Consider the following 21,140-nt stretch of genomic DNA (forward strand, 5'->3'; position numbering starts at 1 on the left):
TCAATAGTATTTATTGAGCGCTTACTATGTGCAGAGCACCGTACTAAGCGCTTGGAATGAACAAGTCGGCAACAGATAGAGACGGTCCCTGCCGTTCGACGGGCTTACGGTCTAATCGAGGGAGACGGACAGACGAGAACAGTGGCGATAAAACAAGAACAATTATTATTATTTACCCAGTTGGCCTGCTATTAATCGCTGTCTTCCACTGTGAGCCTGTTGTTGGGTAGGGATTGTCTCTATTTGTCGCTGAATTGTACTTTCCCAGCGCTTAGTACAGTGCTCTGCACACAGTAAGAGCTCAATAAATATGACTGTTTGAATGAGAGTACTTGAGGAGCTATTTTTTCCCATTTGTTTTACTTCTCCTCTTAGGGTATTTGACTGCATTTGTATTACAGCTTTCCTTGGGGACGTATTGCACCGCCCAGCATAGAGTGTTCAATAAACGACTTGTCGAGGGCGATTTTCCCCTTTTCCTTTGTAACTGGATAAAAATAACGCACGGCATCAAGAAGTCACTCGATGTCCGATCGCCTGACTCCCTGAAACGATATCCTCTGTACCGAATGTCGACCCTAACAATAATAGTTTAGATTTTACCAGCAGCTGTACCTTAGCCTACCCCCGTCTAACTCCACTAAAAACTACCAAATGGGGGAAACGTAACTATCGCTCGGCTACTTTTAATTTCTCCTCACCTTCCGCGCCAAGTACTAAACGCAACTGAATTAAAAGTGTCCGAAAAAGAGCAGTGTGATCTGAAGACAGAGAATCAAAAATATATTCCAGCCCACAACTAGCCAGTCTCTTTTTGAAAAACGTGTTTAATCCTGCTGGCACCCCATTGGTCCCTAGGATTATTATTTGCTCGGGTCTATAAAGCACTCGAAGCTTAGAGCGGAAGAAAGGGGAAAATGTGAAAGGAAAAGGAAGAAAGGGTGAAAGAAAAGGAAAAGAAGGGAAAGGAAAGGAGGGGGCAAGGGGAAGGGAGAAGAGAGGACAGGGAAAAGGGATTTTTCCTCAACTCTCCCCCCTTTTTCTCAACTGTCCCTCCCTTCCGCGTCCCCTCGACTCGCTCCCTTTTCCCTTCCCCCCCCCCCCACAGCACTTGCGTATATATGTATACGTCTATAATTCTATTTATTTATATTGATTCCTGTTTACCTTTATTGACGTCTGTCTCCCCCCCACAGACTGTAAACCGGCTGTGGGCAGGGATTGTCTCTCTTCATTGCTGCACCGCACTTTCCAAGAGCTCAGTACAGTGCTCTGCACACAGTAAGCGCTCAGTAAAGAAGGTTGAATGAATGAATGAATGAAAAAAGGATGAACAAGGAAAAGGGAGAGCGGGAAGGTGTCTCCCCCGATGACTGTAAGCCCATCAAACGGCAGGGACTGTCTCTATCTGTTACCGATTTGTATATTCCAAGCGCTTAGTACAGTGCTCTGCCCAAAGTAAGTGCTCAATAAACACTATTGAGTGAATGAATGAGAGGAAGATGGAGAGAGAGGGAGGGGGATGCAGAAAAAGGAAGAGCATCAGCACACATTACCCCCTTTCTCGAAAGCCTCCAATGGCTACACATTTCTCTCTGAATGAAACGGAAGCTTCTGACCCGTGGCTTCAAATCTCTCTGCCTGCCGTCTCTTTCTTGCATTTCCACGCTCTTCTCCTACTACCCCCCAGCTCACACTCTTTACTTCTCCCAAGCTAACCTCATAATTGTACCTCGCTCTTAACTTTCCCGTCTAACCCAAGTGTCACGCCTTTCTCCTTGCCAGGGATCGCCGTCCACACTCAAACCTGATTCATGTTCTCTCTAACGTTCCGAGCCTTTGGTCACCTCCTCTTCGGAGACACTTTCTCTGATTAATTCCCACCCTCCTGATCATTTCGGCTTACTAGTCCCCCTTAGCATTCCTTTAGGAGATATGTTTCAATCAATCGATCAATCGGTGGTATTTATTGAGCGCTCTTACTATGTGCAGAGCACTGTACTAAGTGCTTGGGAGAATACAACAGAGTCGGTAGACAGGTTCCCTGCCCACAGGGAGCTTACGGTCTAGAGGGGGAGGCAGATATTAATAGAAACTATGGATATGTACACGTTTCATTTTGTTATAGAGAAGCAGCGTGGCTCAGTGGAAAGAGCCCGGACTTGGGAGTCAGAGGTCATGGGTTCGAATCCCGGCTCTGCCCCTTGTCAGCTGTGTGACTGTGGGCAAGTCACTTCACTTCTCTGGGCCTCAGTGACCTCATCTGGAAAATGGGGATTAACTGTGAGCCTCACGTGGGACAACCTGATTTCCCTGTGTCTACCCCAGCGCTTAGAACAGTGCTCTGCACATAGTAAGCGCTTAACAGATACCAACATTGTTATTATTATTTTTTTTTATCATTTTCAACTATGCGCTTATTCAAGTCTGCTGTAACTCTAAGCCCGTCACTGGGCAGGGATCGTCTCTATCTGTTGCCGAACCGTCCATTCCAAGCGCTTAGTCCGGTGCTCTGCACATAGTAAGCGCTCGATAAGTACCGTTGGATGAATGAATGAATATCGCAGTTTTAATTTGCTTGTCTCTCCCACTAGACGATAAGATTCTTGAGGGCAGGGATATATCTTTTAGTTCTACTGTATGTTCTCATATTCCTGACTCGGTACCAGGCCTACAGTACGTGCACAACAATGATGATGATGGGGACGAGGAGTAGGAGGAATTACTTATATTAACCTCTATCTCCCCCTCTAGACTGTGAGCTCGTCGTGGGCAGGGAACACGTCGGCCAAGTCTGTTGCAGCCCCCTCTCTTCCTCAGCTCCCCTTCCCCCCCGCCACCTCGCCCCGACTCGCTCCCTTCACCCTACCCCGCTCCCCGCCCCACGGCACTTGTGTAGATATGCACACATCTAGAATTCTATTTATTTATATTAATGCCTGTTTTACTTGTTAAGATGTGTGCATATATAAATTCACCCTGTATCTACCCTCACCCTGTATCTCCCCCAGCGCTTAGAAAAGTGCTCTGCACACAGTAAGCGCTTAACAAATACCAACATTATTATTATCTCTGATTCCATGTATTTATACTGATGCTATTGATGCCCGTTTACTCCTATTGATGTCTGTCTCCCCCCTTCTAGACTGGGAGCCCGTTGTGGACAGGGCTTGTCTGTCTCTGTTGTTGAACTGTACTTTCCAAATGCTTAGTACAGTGCCCCGTACACAGTAAGCGCTCAATAAATACAACTGGACGAAATGAATGAATATTTTCCCAAGCATTTAGCACGTACTCTACACAGTAAACGCTCAATAAATGCCACTGATTGACTGACTGAGGAGAAAGAAGACGACAGAAGGGGAAGAGAGAGGGGGAATAGAATCAGCAGGGGAGAGGAAGAAAAAGTGAGAAGAGAAGAATTATCAGTGCAGTTTTCCCTCTAAATCAACTGACCGATGGTATTTATTGAGCGCTTACTTTGTGCAGAGCACTGTACTAAGCGCTTGGGAGAGGACGATACAACACAGTTGGTAGGGCGACACGCTCCCTGCCGGCAACGAGCTTTCAGTTTAGAGACTGTGTTATTTTCCACAAGAGAGAAGCAGCGTGGCTCGGTGGAAAGAGCCTGGGCTTGGGAGTCAGAGGTTATGGGTTCTAAAGCCGACTCCGCCACTTGTCTGCTGTGTGACTCTGGGCAAGCCACTTGGCTTCTCTGTGCCTCGGTTCCCTCATCTGTAAAATGGGGATGAAGACTGTGAGTCCCACGTGGGACAACCTGATTACCTTGGATCTACCCCAGCGCTTAGAACAATGCTTGGCACACAGCAAGCGCTTCACATATACCATCATTACTGTGTCTATATCTATGATTCTATCTATTTTGATGGTATTGACGCCCGTCTACTTGTTTGGTTTCGCTGTCTGTCTCCCCCTTCTAGACTGTGAGCCCGTCGTTGGGCAGGGATGGTCTCTATCTGTTGCCCAACTGTACATTCCAAGTGCTCAGCACAGTGCTCCGCACACGGCAATAATAATACTAATAATGTTGGTATCTGTGAAGCGCTTACTACGTGCCGAGCACCGTTCTAAGCGCTGGGGTAGCTACCCGGTCATCGGGTTGTCTCACGTGAGGCTCCCAGCCTTCAGCCCTATTTTCCACATGAGGTCCCCGAGGCACCGAGGAGTGAGATGACTGGCCCCGGGTCACGCAGCTGACAGGTGGCGGAGCCGCGATTAGAACCCACACCCTCTGACTCCTCAGCCCGGGCTCTTTCCGCCGAGCGCTCAGTAACTACGACTGAAAGAATGAACGACAGCAGGGCCCCTGGAAGAGAACGGATCCAGTGCGGCTGTTTCTCCCGAAATGGAAAATGGGAAAAGCCTTAAAGGACAGATGAGCCGCCCCCGAGCCAGGGAGGAGTCCGAGCTGAGCTCATTTGCTGGGCCCAAGCCAAACTGAGATGACCACCCCCAGCCAAAGATGGTTTATTCATTGAATAGTATTTATTGAGCGCTTACTATGTGCAGAGCACTGTTTAGAATCGTACTGCCATCTAATGGCCCGTGGAAGCTAAGGTGCTTTGCCCGGACAAGTGGAGGGGACAGGGAGAGATTCTTTCACTCATTCAATTCAATAGTATTTATTGAGCGCTTTCTATGTGCAGAGCACTGTATGTACTAAGCGCTTGGAATGGACAAATCGGCAACAGATAGAGACAATCCCTGCCCACTGACGGGCTTACAGTCTAAGCAGTCGAAGGGAAGCAGCATGGCTCAGTGGCAAGTGCCTGGGCTTGGGAGTCAGAGGTCATGGGTTCGACTGCCGGGTCTGCCACTTGTCAGCTGTGTGACTGTGGGCGAGTCACTTCACTTCTCTGGGCCTCAGCTACCTCATCTGTAAAATGGGGATTAACTGTGAGCCTCCCGTGGGACGACCTGATGACCCTGTATCTACCCCAGAGCTTAGAACAGTGCTCGGCACATAGTAAGCGCTTAGCAAATACCAACATTATTATTAATCGGGGGAGACGGACAGACAAGAACAGTGGCAATAAGTAGAGTCAAGGGGAAGAACATCTCATTAAACAATAGCAAATAAATAGAATCATGGTGATGTACATCTCATTAAACAAAATAAATAGGGTGACGAAGATATACTCAGATCAGTCAGTTAATGTTAACAATTGTATCTATTAAGTGCTTACTATTTGGCAAGCACTGTTCTAAGCGCTGGGGGAGATAGAAGGTCATCAGGTGGTCCCCCGAGGGGCTCACGGGCTTCCCATTTTACACATGAGGTACCCTAGGCACTGAGAAGTGAAGCGGTTTGCCCAAAGTCACACAGCTGACAAGTGGAGGATCCGGGATTAATAACAATAACAATAATGATGATGATGGTGTTTGTTAAGCGCTTACTATGCGCTAAGCACTGTTCTAAACACTGAGGAGATACAAGGTCATCAGGTGGTCCCCCCATGGAGCTCACGGTCTTCATCTCCATTTTAGAGATAAGGTAACCGAGGCACAGAGAAGTGAAGCGGCTTGCCCAAAGTCACACAGCCGACAAGAGGAGGATCCGGGATTAATAACAATAATAATGATGATGATGTCTGTTAAGCGCTTACTATGCGCCAAGCACTGTTCTAAGAGCTGGGGGAGATACAAGGTCATCAGGTGGCCCCCCGTGGGGCTCCCAGTCTTCATCCCCATTTTACAGAGAAGGTAACCGAGGCACAGAGAAGTGAAATGGCTTGCCCAAAGTCACACAGCTGACAGGTGGCAGAGCCGGAATTAGAACCCACAACCTCTGGCTCCCAAACCTGGGCTCTTTCCACTAAGGCACGCTGCTTCTCTACTAATAATACCTGTGTGTCTAAGCGCCTTACATTATTCGGTTATTGACGCCTTACTGATTCATTCAATTCATTCATTCAGTCAGGTTTATTGAGCGCTTACTATGTGCAGAGCACTGTACTAAGCGCTTGGGAGAGTACAATATGACAATAAACGGACACATTCCCTGTCCACAGCGAGCCTGCTCGTTCATTTGTTCGTTCATTCCATCGTATTTATGGAGCGATTACTGTGTGCAGAGCACTGTACTAAGCGCTTGGGAGAGGACAATACAACAATATACAGTCACATTCCCTGCCCACAACGAGCTTAGAGTCTAGTGTGGGGGAGAAAGACATCAATACAGATAAATGAAATTACAGATATGTACGGGGGAGACAGACATTAATATAAATATATATTTATATATATTATAAATAAATTACAGATACGTACATAAGTGCTGTGGGGCTGGGAGGGAGGGATGAATGAGCGCTGACCCTGTGCAGAGCCCTGTATTAAGTTCTTGGGAGAGTACAGTATGACAATATTCATTCATTCATTCTTTCGATAGTATTGATTGAGCGCTTACTGCGTGCGGAGCACTGTACTGAGCGCTTGGAACGTAACAGCCACGTTCCCTGCCCACAGTGAGCACAGCCCGGAGTAAGCGCTTAGGAAATCCCATGATTATTCTTATGAGCTTACAGACTAGAGGCGGGGTAGAATTGCCATTTCCTGGGTTTTGCCTGATTTTGAGCGCTGGCTCTTCCCCACCCTAAAAGGAGGTGGGATCTTCTCCCGTGGAAGCTCCCCCCGCCCCCTCCCCAACGCAGTCCAGCTGCCAACTGGGCGTCCCTCTCCTCCCCCGCCTCCCGTGGCCCGCTTACCTGCTTAGGGTCCGCGACGGCCGCCGCCGGGGATTCCAGCTCTATGGTCACCGGCCCGTCGTTCTGGATGTGGACTTGCATGTAGGCTCCGAACCGGCCATCTGGAACACGGATCAACGGGGGTTCTGAGAGCGGGCACCGCGGACCGCGGCGCTCGGGGCCCCGGCCGGGCCCGAGCGGTCAATCCCGCCTCGCCACGGCTCGGCCGGGAAGTCGCGGAGCACCGGGGGCGGGGGAGGGGATGAGGAATGAGGGCACGGCTGTATGAATCCCTTCACTTCTCTGTGCCTCAGTTACCTCATCTGTAAAATGGGGATTAGCTGTGAGCCTCACGTGGGACAACCCGATTACCCTGTATCTACCCCAGCGCTTAGAACGGTGCTCTGCACGTCGTAAGCGCTTAACAAATACCAACGTTATTATTATTATGAGTCGGTGGGCAGGTGGTGCCCGCCTCCGGGGAGAAAGGGATGAAGGGGAGAGGGTATATAGAGACACTGTGTCCACTCCACCAGGACGATTGCCTCCCCCCACCCCGCCTCCACCCAGACGTGCTCACCCCAGCTCTCCGACCAGACCGAGAGTGCCCGATCGTGGCTATTTTTGAGCCCAGAATCGGGCCCTCTGGTCCGTTAGTTCCTGAAACCCTGGAGCCTTCCAGGTGTCATCCCCCGGTTCGGCCCCGTGCTCAAAAACGCAAACTCGGCACCTATCAGTCAGTCCATCCATCGATGGTATCTACTGAGCGCTAACTGGGTGCACAGCGCTGTACTAAGTGCTTGGGGGAGGACAGTAAAAAAGAGTCAGTGGAGACGGTAGCTGCCCACAAGGAGCTTACGAGGGTCTGGCGGACAGGAAACCGAGGAACGTGATCCTGGAAAGCCAACTGAGGGATGGTCCTTCTGTCTACCGGAGGGCATTTAAATCGGTGACCTGCCTCCTTGGTCTCAGAACGAGAGGGACCCTTGGCCACTGGGCTAGGAGATTTCAGCTCACACAGGCAGCCTTCCTCGGGGAAGGACGGGACTCCTCTGTTTATCAACCAATTCTATTTATTGAGCACTTACCATGTGCGTGGAGCTTTACTAAGCGCTCGGGGGAGTCCGATATAACAGAGTTGGTTGACACATTCCCTGCCCACAGTCCCCTTACATTCTAGAGGGGTTTGAGAGGGATACGTCGGGGTGCCAGGCTGGGGATGGGGCCTCCCTTCGGTCTCCCGGAACCGTTACGGACACGGTGGGCTCCAGGATCGATTCCGCTGATTGGCAGACTCTGCCTAACTACGTGCAGGACACGGTACCCGGCCCAGGGTTTGTCAGCCCTCGGCACGGGTTGCGGGCGTCCGCTGAACTAGGAAATCGATTTGAGAGTTGCTAGCTGGATGAGGGGCCTTTGGGCTTTCCGGACATCGGACCCCCATCGACCGATCAGCCCTAATCGACCCTGAACAATTTAACAGAGGATTAGCGATAATGATAATAATAATAGTGGTATTTCTTAAGTGCTTACCGTGTGCCAAGCAGTGTTATATAAGCGCTGGGGTAGATCCAAGGTAATCAGGTTGTCCCATGTGGGGCTCACAGTCTTCATCCCCATCTTACAGATGAGGGAACTGAAGCCCAGAGAAGTTAAGTGACTTGCCCCAGGTCACAAAGTGGACAAGAGGTAGAGGTGGGATTAGAACCCACGTCCTCTGACTCCCAGGCCCGTGCTCTTGCCGTCAGACCCCACGCTGCTTCTTACCTCGACAGAAACCTAGACTGTGAGTCCCACATGGGCCAGAAACGCCGTCCACCTTGATGATCTTATATCTATTCCAGCGCTTAGTGAAGTGCTTGGCACCTAGTAAGCACTTAACAAAGCCCATGATTCTTATTTTGCTGATTTTATGACTCCCGCCTTTGGAGGGAAGCAGGGACTCCCTCAGGGAAATGTCCATCACTCTAAGTCCTCCAAGAGACAAGACCGGATCTTCAGGGGCGAGATTTTGTTCTCCTGGAAGCCTTAGTTCTTGCTGTGCGGAACTGAGACGGGGAACCGGCAGAAAGAGGGGAGAAAGGAAAGACAACGTTCCCCTTTCCCACTTGGATTTAAAGAGACTGTCAGATGAGGAGAGCAGAGACCCTCCAGAGGGAAGGCTAAACTTAAATCTTAACACCTATTTCCCCCAGCCCAACATGCACAAGAAACTTACCCACCCACACAAACGTCACACATGTGGAGATACCCACAAACAAAGCCGCCCAAGAAGGGACAGGTTCACAAAAACCCAAGATAAATACAGGAACATGTTTAAATACTTAACAAAATACTCTTTTTTTTAAAAAAAAAAAAAAGGAGTTGGGCCACCTCTGAGACTTGAAAACCCAAATCCTCCTGTTCCCACTGACTCGGTGACTCATAAAACCAGGTCGTACATTAAGGAGTCATTTTCCAACAACGCAACTAGAGGGTTAAGATGAAGTTCTAATGAAAGAAAAAAAACACCCAACAGAAAAGTCAATAAATCGTAAAAATGAAGTACTAACCGCTTGCAAAAAATAGCCCTGTTCTACCTGCAACTGCCGCTTCTCTCTGTATTTATAAACTTGCAGGAGAGCAAGACCTGAAAGAGACCCCGTGGAGGGAATGGCGTCATAAAGAACGAAAGAGCCAGCGGGCTCCAAGTCCTTTCCCTCGTTCCTCCAACTCTTGGCCACCCACGACAAATCAGACCCCACCGAGAACACGCAGGCAACTTTTGAATCCCCTGGCAGCCTCCGATTTGCTGGGTACGAGAGACAGGTGAATGCTTTCCTCTGACTATCGCGGGGACGCAGAGCAGAGGCCAATTTTAGCGCCCCGGTTCTTGCCCGTCCCGGCCGCCTTAAGGTTGCGTGACGTCCGCTGGACCTAGATTTTCCTCCCCGACGTAAGACGCACGAGGCCGGAAGGGACCGCAGACCGCTGGGAGCCTGCTTTCCCGAAGAGGTCAAAAATATAATAATAATAAAATAATTAGGGTCCTTGGCAAGAGCTTGCTATGTGCTGAGCGCTGTTCATTCAATAGTATTTATCGAGCGCTTACTCTGCGCGGAGCACCGGACTGAGCGCTTGGACTGTACCATTCGGCAACAGATAGAGACGATCCCCGCCCAACGACGGGCTCGCGGTCTGATCGGGGGAGACAGACGGCAAAGCGAAACGGAACAAAACCAAAACAAGTTAATCAGGTTACGCGCGGTCCCCGTCCCCCGTGAGGCTCACAGTCCAAACGGGGGGGAGTAGGACATAATCCCCATTTTACAGATGGACTAACTGAGGCACCGAGAAATGAAGTGACTTAATAATGATGTAATAATAATGTTGGTATTTGTTAAGCGCTTACTATGTGCAGAGCACTGTTGGAAGCGCTGGGGGAGATACCGATCACGCAGCAGGCAAGTGGCGGAGCCGGGATTAGAACCCAGGTCCTTCTGACTCCCAGGACCGCGTTCTAGCCACCAGGCCACGCTGCTTGTTCTCTTCTTGGGCCCCTCCTCCCACCTGTAGCAGAAGCCCGGAGGGCCAACTCCCTGAGGGGCTCTGCCTCCACCCTCCCTGTCCCCCGATAGCGGCACAAGCCCCTGGAGAGGCTGAAAGGGTCAAACGACCTGCTCTCCTAGTCGTTCTTCTAGACGGCAAGCTCGGCGTGGCTCAGTGGCAAGAGCCCGGGCTTGGGAGTCAGAGGTCGTGGGTTCTAATCCCGGCTGTGTGACTCTGGTCACTTCACTTCTCTGTGCCTCAGTGACTTCATCTGGAAACTGGGGATTAAGACTGTGAGCCCCACGTGGGACAACCTGATCACCTTGTATCCCCCTCCCCAGCGCTTAGAACAGTGCTTCGCACATAGCAAGCGCTTAACAAATGCCATCATTTTTACTTTTTGTGGGCAAAGAATGTGTCTACCGACTCTGTCGCACGGTACTCTCCCAAGCACGCTGCACACCGTAAGTGCTCCATAAATACCCTTGATCGGAGGATTGATTTTTCGTTCCCTAAAGCGCCTCCTCTCCGGAACCTGCTCGGGGCGAAGTTGAATCTCAGAATCTAAACAGGGAAGCAGCGTGGCTTAGTGGAAAGAGCTCGGGCTTGGGAGTCGGAGGTCGTGGGTTCCAATCCCGGCTCTGCCACCTGGCAGCTGTGTGACTTCGGACAAGTCGCTTCACTTGTCGGTGCCTCAGTTACCTCATCTGTAAAATGGGGATGAAGATTGTGAGCTCCACGTGGGACAACCGGATTACCTTGTATCTACCCCAGCACTTGGAACAGTGCTTGGCACATAGTAAACACTTAAAAATACCATTATTATTATTATTATTATTATTATTAAACCTCCCAAGTTCAATTTGGGAAGGACAGGATAGCCTGCTTTAACCCACATTCCATTATATAAATCCCATTATACTAAACGGTAATTCTTCTATACAGTTTCTTGAATAAGTATATAAATATATATATATATATACATATATATATATACAGGAAGGGCTCGGTCTTACAAAACAATCGGTTCTCAAATCTGTCTTGAGTCAGAAGTCTGTAAACGGAAACCAGTTTTCTTATAGAAATAATATTTTAAATTGGGGATTGGTTCCCGAACCCGAGCCGGTTACCTTGTTTTAAACCAAAACATTCCAGGACCGTGTACTCATCAATTCCAATGGAACAATATAGCATCATGAATGCTGTTCTATTGAGGCAGAGATGTTCCACCGGATAGGGCGGCTGAATTCCTTCTTCCGAAGTCAAATGGATAGATGGACCTTCCTTGGCGATTCCCCTTGGTGATCGGGATTCGCTCTCTCCGTTCCCTCCGGCCCGGTCTTTTTCCTCCCGTTCCTCCCTCCCCGTCCCAGCTTTTAAAATGGCTCCCCCATTTCCCTCGGCCCCCGGGGCCCCGCTTCCACCCCCGCCCCCGTCCTCTCTCCCCGCTTGAGTCCTCCCCTCCCCGCCAGCCCCAGGCACGAGGCCCGCGGTGCTGAACCAACTCAGGGCAGCCCAGCTCAAGCCTCTATGGACCAGAGGTCCGGTATCCTGAGGTTTAGAGTCCTACCCCCTCTAGACTGTAAACTCTCTGTGGGCATGGATCTGCCTATTAATTATCATATTTGTTAAGTGCTTATTGTGTGCCAGGCACTGTACTAAACACTGGGGTGAATAGAAGCAGCAGTCCCTGTCGCACATGGGGCTCACAGTCTCAATCCCCATTTTACAGATGAGGCAACTGAGGCACGGAGAAGTAAAGTGACTCGCCCACGGTCACACAGCAGACAAAGGGCAGAGCTGGGATTAGAACCCATGACTTTCTGACTCCCAGACCCGGGCTCTACCCACTACGCCATGCTGCTTCTCGCCGTTCTCATTATTCTCACGACTTCCGTTCTATTGTATTCTATTGTATTGTATTCAGAGGTTATGAGTTCGAATCCCGGCTCTGCCACCTGTCAGCTGTGTGACTGTGGGCAAGTCACTTTACTTCTCTGCGCCTCAGTTCCCTCATCTGTAAAACGGGGATGAAGACTGTGAGCCTCACGTGGGACAACCTGATGACCCTGTATCTACCCCAGCGCTTAGAACAGTGCTCTGCACATAGTAAGTGCTTAACAAATACCAACATTATTATTGTTATTATTATACCCGCCCAAGCGCGGAATACAGTGCTCTGCCCACAGTAAGCACTCGATCGATACCATCCAGTCAGAGCCCGGACCCTCCACCTCAATAACAGTAATAATGCTCTTAGAACAGTGTTCTGCACGTAGTAAGCGCTTAACAAATACCAACGTTATTACTAATGATGGTATTTGCTAAACACTTACTACGTGCCAGCCACTATACTGAGTGCAGCTTTCAGGAGGGCTGTGCACTGTTCTAAGCACTTGGGTAAGTAAAGCAGACGTAAGGCACAAATCCTGCCCTCAAGGAGTAATAATAATAATGTTGGTATTTGTTAAGCGCTTACTATGTGCAGAGCACTGTTCTAAGCGCTGGGGTAGACACAGGGGAATCAGGTTGTCCCACGTAGGGCTCACAGTCTTCATCCCCATTTTACAGATGAGGTAACTGAGGCCCAGAGAAGTGAAGTGACTTGCCCAAGGTCACACAGCAGACAAGTGGCAGAGCTGGGATTCGAACTCATGACCTCTGACTCCAAAGCCCGTGCTCTTTCCACTGAGCCACGCTGCTTCTCTGGAAGGAGTGAGTCCCCTTGGGGAGCGAAAGATCTCTTCAGCTCCCCGTAAGCAGCAGGAGACGCCCAATCCTCCAAACCTGGGGCTTCAGACCAAGGACGAGACCAGAGGCCACCCAAGAACCTGAAAGGGTTGGGAGCCCCCCCAAAACATTCATTCAGTAGTATTTATTGAGCGCTTACCGTGTGCAGAGCACTGTAGTAAGCGCTTGGAATGGGCAATTCGGTCACAGATAGGGACAATCCCTGCCTACTGACGGACTTACAGCCTCATCGGGGGAGACAGACGGACAAACACAAGACAACTTAATCACAATAAATAGAATCAAGGGGATGGATACCTCATTAACAAACAGTTGAGTGGGACCCCCGCCCCAGGCCCCGGAGGCAGTCCCACATGGTGATTTCAACCCATTTTATTTATTGAGCGCTTACTGTGTGCAGAGCACCGTACCAAGCGCTTGGGAGAGCACAACGTAACAGAGCTGACGGACGCGTTCCCTGCCCACAACGAACTTCCGGGCAAGGGGACTTAAGGGAAAGGACGCAGCTCCCGCTCTTTTAAATAAGAACACGCCTAAGGAAAGGAAGGGCTATACGCCTGAACGGCAGGGAAGTAATCCCACACATGCAATAAATCCCAAAGTTTTCCCAGAAAAAAGAAAAGAAACTTGGTAAGCAAGGTCTAGCGGGGCTGAAAATGCTTGACAGCGAAACTAGAGAAGCAGCCAGGTTCAGTGGATCGCGCACAGGCCTGGGAGTCAGAAGGATCTGGGTTCTAGTCCCGGCTCGGCCACATGTCTGCTGCGTGACCTTGGGCAAGTCACTTAACTTCTCTGAGCCTCAGTTACCTCATCTGTAAAATGGGGATTAAGACTGTGAGCCCAATGTGGGACAGGGACTGTGTCCAACCTGATTAGCTTGAATCTACTCTAGTGCCTAGAACAGTGCTTGGCACTTAACAAGTACTATAATTGCTATTATTATTCTTCCCTAAAACAAATCAAGGGAGGAGAAAAACCTGAAAGCCTCCTCAGCAAAACTCCCCTTCTTGCAAACACTGACTTGTAGCCGTGAACAATCAATGGTATTTAATAAGCGCTTCTGTGTGCAGAGCGCTGTACTAAGCGCTTGGGAGAGTACAATACAACAGAGTTGGTAGATACGTTCCCTGCCCGAGACGAGCTCACAATCTAGAGGGGGAGACAGACGTTAATAGGAATAATTATATATCTTAGAAAAGCAGCGTGGCTCAGTGGAAAGAGCACGGGCTTTGGAGTCAGAGATCATGGGTTCGAATCCCAGTTCTGCCACTTGTCAACTGTGTGACTTTGGGCAAGTCACTTCACTTCTCGGTGCCTCAGTTCCCTCATCTGGAAAATGGGGATTAAGACCGTGAGCCCCACGTGGGACAACCTGATTCCCTTGTGTCTACCCCAGCGCTTAGAACAGTGCTCTACGCATAGTAAGCACTTAACAAATACCAACATTATTATTATTATTATTAATTTACAAATACGTACATGAGCGCTGTGGGGCTGGGATCTTGGAAAACGCTACATCCTACGGCTTGCTGGTTTTCAAAATAACCGAGGCGGTGGGAAAAATGGGCGGATTAAGGTCTGGAGTCTCAATACCGTGAAATCAGCCCAGCTGGGGGAACCCAACATGAAGTCACATCTCCGCCCACTCGAAGCGCGGTCAGGGGAAGCAGTGCTCACCTGCGTCTTCACGGGGCATCCTCCCTACTCTTCTGGGCTATTAAGAAACCTCAAGACCCACACGCCGGATGGTCCGTAACTGTAATTTTCTAAAGGACGGACATAAGAATGCCAGAAAAACCCGGGAGGCGTTTACTCGTAACAAAAAACCAAGGTTACCAAGGGGGCTGCAGTTACCAGGCTTTCTCCACCCACGTCGAAATGGGCCCTCTGACGCACCTTTGATGAGCTCCGGTTTATAAGCCTTCCGCAGCTGCTCCAAGAAGTTACCGTAGAAAGCCTTGGCCTGCTCGCTGGGCATGGCCATGTGATAGTCTGGCTTGTTCCCTTTCAGGATGCACTGGAGAGTAAACTGGCTGACACACAGGACCTCGTACTGTTTGTCCATCACGCTTTTCGACCAGGGCTTCCCGCTCTCGTCCTCAAACACCCGCAGATTTAAAATCTTCCGAACCCTGCAGGGAGGACAGAAAGCAGGAGCGTCACCCCCCAGGACGGTGCGGCTGGAAAGAGAACGTGGGAAAGTCGATCGGTGGTATCTGCTGAGTGCTTACCGTGTGCAGAGCACTATACTAAGCACTTGGGAGAGTACGGCAGAATAATATAACGGACACGTTCCCTGCTCACGACGAGCCGACGGTCTAGAGGGGGAGACGGACATTAACAGAAATAAATGAATCGCAGATAGGTACATAAGTGTTGTGGGGTTGGGTGGGGGGTGAATAAAGGGAACGGAAGGGTAGAAGGGAGCAGAAGAAAAGGAAAAGAAGGTGTAGTCAGGGAAGGCCTCTTGGAGGAGATGGGTCTTCAATAAGATTTTGAACGAGGGGAGAGTAATTGTCTGTGGGATCTGAGGAGGGAGGGCGTTCCGGGCCAGAGGCAGGACGTGGGCAAGAGGTCAGCGGTAGATGAGATCGAGGTAAAGCGAGAAGGTTGGCAATAGAGGAGCGAAGTGTGCAGCTTCGTGTGTGTAGTAGGAGAGAGGAGTGGTAGGAGAGAGCTTTTCTTCCAATACTTTTTCTTCCAATGAGCAATACTCCTTATTGGCTCATAGATCTCTCCACCCTTCCCGCAAAATAAGCGGGAGGAACTAATAAACTAGTTCCCCTTTCACAGGTCGGGTGGTGGGAACACCCTGGGGTGGGGGGTGGGTCCAAGTGCAAGCTCTCCTCAGTCAGGGGTGAGAGGAAGAAGAGTCAAAGGACAGCTGTTTTCTTGTTTACGGCATTTGTTAAGCACTTACTATGTGCCAGACTCTGATCTAAGCACTGGGGTAGATAGAAGATAATCGGGTAGGGCTCACGGTCTTAATCTCCATTTTACAGATGCGGCTCAGAGAAATAAAGTGACTTGCCCAAGATCACAGAGCAGAGGAGTGGCGGAGCCAGGATTAGAACCCAGGTCCTCCCGACTCCCAGGGTCGGGCTCTATCCATTAGGCCACACCGCTTCTCAGCTGTTCCACCTTTAAGTCTCGACCCTTCGTTCATTCATTCAATCGTATTTATTTAGCGCTTACTGTGTGCAGAGCACTGTACTGAGCGCTTGGAAAGTACAATTCGGCAACAGATAGAGACAATCCCTACCCAACAACGGGCTCACAGTCTAGAAGGGGGAGACAGACAACAAAACAAAACAAGTAGACAGGCATCAGTAGCATCAAAATAGATACATAGAATTATAGATACATCCACATCATTAATAAAATAAATAGAATAATAAATATGTACATATTTATACAAGTGCTGTGGGGCGGGGTGGGAGGTAGAGCAGAGGGAGGGAGTTGGGGCGATGGGGAGGGGAGGAAGAGCAGAGGAAAAGGGGGGCTCAGTCTGGGAAGGCCTCCTGGAGGAGGTGAGCTCTCAGTAGGGCTTTGAAGGGGGGAAGAGAGCTTCACCTGCCTGCTCCTCACAGTGGGCAGGGCTTCGTCCGGCTGTCACAGCGAATAGAAGGCGGGGAGAGGTGAGGAGAAGAAAGTGGTTGCCTTCTCCCCTCAGTGCCCCGGATGGAAGCCGGCGGGGTTTCTTTGCCAGGTGGGACAGGCCGACAGAGTGAAGACCCTCGGGCAGATCAACCTGTGGCAAGGACGGGTAAAAGACGACGAACTCGGGCGCTCCCCGCTGAGAAACGGCTAAATGCTATCAAACATCAACCCGAGCGGGCTACGACGGCTTTCTCTAGTTTTCCAGTTAATCGTGCTCGTTTCTCTGAGGGTGCCCCATCTTACAGATGTGGGAGATGATTCCTCGATCTTCCATAAGGTCACACACAAAGCCGTTACCGGGTCAAACGAGCCACCCTTCTGTTGCCTCCACCAGCGGCATCAAGATGCCGAGAGAAGTAACGTGATGCTGGCCGCCTCTGACCTCCATCCTCGTGGCTGAGGATGGATCGCTTCAAATCCCAAACTTTTCCTCTAGTTACCACCCATCTTGTCCAGGAATTGATCCTAATCCTATGGATATTTTCAACCTGCATAACTTCCTGGGGTAACAGATTCCACAGGCTTACCACTCCCAGGGTGAAAAAATGCTGCCCTTGTCTGTTTTGACCTGTCGAGCACTTAGCAAACATTTAATAGACGCCACGCCATTTTCACGATCAGGTCCTGATTGGGCTTTAAATAGGACTGTAAGCTCGTCGTGGCCAGAGAACGTGGCTACCAACTCTATCATGTTGTAATAATAAAACTGGCATTTGTTAAGTGCTTACTATGTGCAGAGCACGGTTCTAAGCGCTGGGGTAGATACAGAGTAATCAGGTTATCCCACGTGAGGCTCTCAGTTAATCCCCATTTTACAGATGAGGGAACTGAGGCACAGAGAAGTGAAGTGACTTGCCCACGATCACACAGCTGACAAGTGGCAGAGCCGGGAGTCGAACCCATGAGCTCTGACTCCCAAGCCCGGGCTCTTTCCACTCAGCCACACTGTACTCGCCCAAGCGCTTAATCTCATGCTGGGCACGTAGTAAGCGCTCAATAAATACCACTGACTGGCTTATTAAACTGAATTGACTGACGGCATTTTATAAGGTCTCGGAGCTGGTACGACTCGGAGGGAAGAGCAGGGCCTCCTCTTGGTTAAGAGGAGAAGCAACCGTCTAATACGTTTCCAGCTGGGGGAAAAAGCACTTAGTACAGTGCTTTGCACACAGTAAGCGCTCGATAACTACGACTGTATGAAAAAAGGGATTGGCTATCTTTCGTCTTATCCCCTGGTTCGGCCGCAGTGGGAGCACGACGAAAACGGCGTCGGGATACAACGGAGCGATCATGATCAACTCACCATCCTACCGGGTCCAATCTCAAGAAGAGACAGCACAGAAAACCTAGAAGGAAATGTAGAAACACCTAACGCCGGTTGGTGTTTTTTTTAAGGTATCTGTTAAGTGCTTACTCTGTGCTAGACACTGAACTAAGCACTGGGGTAGATACAAGCTAATTTAGCTGAGTAGATACAAGCTGGGTCTGAGGACTCCGTGTCCCCTTCGGCAAGTCACTCCCAATGTAAGCTCACCGGGCGGCAGGGAATGTGTCTATTAAATTGTTGCATTCTACTCTCCCAAACGCTTAGAGCTCACTGTGGGCAGGGAATGAGTCTGTCGATTGTTGTATCCTATTCTCCAAAGCGCTTAGTACAGTGCCCTGCACACAGTAAGCACGCAATAAATATGACTGAATGGATGAATGCTCTAGACACAATAAGCATTCGATAAATACCATGGATTGAATGAGTGAATTTCACGGTCCCCATAGTCCAAGAGAGATAAACTCACCACCTGAGGTTGTGGACAGGAATAACAAGTCACAGTAGCTCTGACCCTTTTAGAAACACTCACATGCCAAGGAAATGGTACAGTCAGTTCACTCAAGCATTCATTTAATCGCATTTATGGAGCGCTTACTGGGTGCAGAGGACTCAGCGCTTTGGAGAATACAACAATAAACAGACACATTTCCTGTCCACAGCAATCTTACAGTCTAAAGCGGGGGAGAGAGACATCGGTACATATAAATATATTGCAGATGTGTACTTAAGTGCTGTGGGGCTGGGAGGGGCGAAGAGTAAAGGAAGCAAGTCAGGGCGAGGCAGAAGGGAGTGGGAGAAGAGGAAAGGGGGGCTTAGTCTGGGAAGGCCTCTTGGAGGAGATGTGCCTTCAATAAGGTTTGAACGGAGGGAGAATAATTGTCCGTCGGATATGAAGAGGGAGGGCGTTCCAAGCCAGAGGCGGGACGTGGGTGAGGGGTCGGCAGCGAGACGGGCGAGAATAAGGCCCAGTGAGAAGGTTAGCACTGGAGGAGCGAGGTGTGCGGGCTGGGGTGTAGAAGAAGAAAAGCGAGGTGAGGTAGGAGAGGGCAAGGTGATGGAGAGCTTTAAAGCCAAGGGTGAGGAGTTTTTGTTTGATGCCGAGGTGGACGGGCAACCACGGGGGTTTGGTTCTGATGCAGACTGTGGGCCACCGCATAACTCACATGTGCTCCAGCTCTTTCTGTGTATCTTCCAGAGAAATTCCCAGCAACACACAGATGCCCCGTCCGATGGCACTTACTTGCTCCTCGCCAACTTTTAAAGAAAGAAAGAAGGAGAAATTAAACCACAAAAAATGGAAGCACCGTACGGCTTTACTGACCTATGAAAGGTTCAAATTCGGCGGAGTGTTTAAATGCCCCATATTTTCAGGCCTACCCATGGTATAGCTGTGGGTTGAACAAAATATCATCAGCCAAAGAGCATTCATTTTCACAATAATGATCATGGGAGTTATTAAACACTTACTATGTTCTAAGCGCTGGGGAAGAGACAAGATAATCAGATCGGATACAGTCTCTGTTCCACAGAGGATTCATAATCGAAGAGGGAGGAAGAGCAGTACTTATTCCCATTTCAGAGTTGAACTACCATCAAACAGCATGGCCTACTGGAATGAAAAGGGATCTGGGAGTCAGAGGATCTGGATTCTAATCCAGCCTTCACTATCTTCACTTCACTGCTGTATGACCCTGGGCAAGTCACCTAACTTCTCTGTGCCTCAGTTCCCTCATTTGTAAAATGGGATAAGGACTGTGAGCCCATGTGGGACAGGGACTGCGTCCAACCTGATTAGCTTGTGTCTACCCCAGAGCTTAGTACTGTGCCTGGCATCCAGCACAAAACAAATACCATAAAAAAAAAACTTTCACCATATCAAACGGAATCTCCTCACCATCAGCTTTAAGGCACTCAGTCAACTCTCTCTCGCCTACCTAAGCTCATTGATTTCCTACTACACGTGGCTGACTTTGTTCCTCCAGTGCCAACCTACTCGATGAACCTCGATCTCGTCTATCTCGCTGGCGTCGTCCCTCCCCCTTCGCGTCCAAAAGACCACCACCCTCCCCATCTTCGATCTCTACCAAAATGATGTCTACCCCAGGAAACGTTCCCTGACTAAACTCTCCTCTTCCCCCCTCGATTCTCCCTCCCTTCCGCATCGCCTCTGCACTTTCGCCCCACAGCACTTCAAGATACATATCCTTACTTCCCCCATCTGAAATTTTTTTTTAATATCTGTCTCCCCAACGAGACTGTAAGGAGAGATTCTGTCCGCTCACGCTGCTGCCCTGTGCTCTCCCGAGCGCTCAGTACAGTGCTCTGCACACAGTAAGCCCCATAAATGCCAATTATAATAATCATCGTAATCATAATAACGGTATTTGTAAAGCGCTTATAAGGGGCAAGCACTGTTCTAAGAGCTGGGATAGATGCGAGATAATCAGGTTCCATATGGGGCTGACGGTCTAAGTAGGAGGGAGATGAGGGATTGAATCCCCGTGGTGCGGATGAGGAAACTGGGACACAGAGAAGTTAAATAACCGGCCCAAGGTCACACGGGAGGCAAGTGGCGGAGCCAGAATTAGAACCCGGATCCTCTGACTCCCAGGCTCGTGTTCCGTGCTTCATCTCTAACCATTGAGTGATTGACTGATTGATACTTAAATTGTGAGCCCCAAATGGGATAGGGACCATCTGACCTGATTAGCTTGTATCCACCCCCGTGCTTGGCACGCAGTAAGGGCTTAATAATAATAATAATGTTGGTATTTGTTAAGCGCTTACTATGTGCAGAGCACTGTTCTAAGCCCTGGGGGAGATACAGGGTCATCAGGTCGTCCCACGTGAGGCTCACAGTTAATCCCCATTTTACAGACGAGGTAACTGAGGCACAGAGAAGTGAAGTGACTCGCCCACAGTCACACAGCTGACAAGTGGCGGAGCCGGGAGTCGAACCCATGACCTCTGACTCCGAAGCCCAGGCTCTTTCCCACTGAGCCACGCTGTTTCTCTGCTGCTTAACATATTTCACTATTATTATCATTATTATCACAATTATCTTCCGATGTGTCTGCCTTAAATCCTCACCCCCTCCCCGCCCATTTTTATTCTTAGATTGGGAGCCCCACAGGAGTCAGGGTCTGTGTTCAATTCCCACTTGGGTACTC

At 49.7% G+C, this 21,140-nt stretch overlaps 1 protein-coding gene across 1 annotated transcript in view; it reads right to left on the minus strand.

The window, feature by feature from the left end:
* The window catches only part of DTD1 (D-aminoacyl-tRNA deacylase 1), a 121,902-nt gene that overhangs the window by 93,100 nt on the left and 7,662 nt on the right, over positions 1 to 21,140 (minus strand). The window contains exons 2-4 of the mRNA XM_029076024.2: positions 19,134 to 19,224; positions 14,880 to 15,115; positions 6,726 to 6,826 (exon numbers count right to left, since the gene is read on the minus strand). Of these exons, the coding sequence (XP_028931857.1) occupies positions 6,726 to 6,826; positions 14,880 to 15,115; positions 19,134 to 19,224 (428 nt within the window). The remainder of the gene's footprint in view (positions 1 to 6,725; positions 6,827 to 14,879; positions 15,116 to 19,133; positions 19,225 to 21,140) is intronic.

Source organism: Ornithorhynchus anatinus, chromosome 1 (assembly GCF_004115215.2).
Source record: "Ornithorhynchus anatinus isolate Pmale09 chromosome 1, mOrnAna1.pri.v4, whole genome shotgun sequence".
Classification (NCBI taxonomy): domain Eukaryota; kingdom Metazoa; phylum Chordata; class Mammalia; order Monotremata; family Ornithorhynchidae; genus Ornithorhynchus; species Ornithorhynchus anatinus.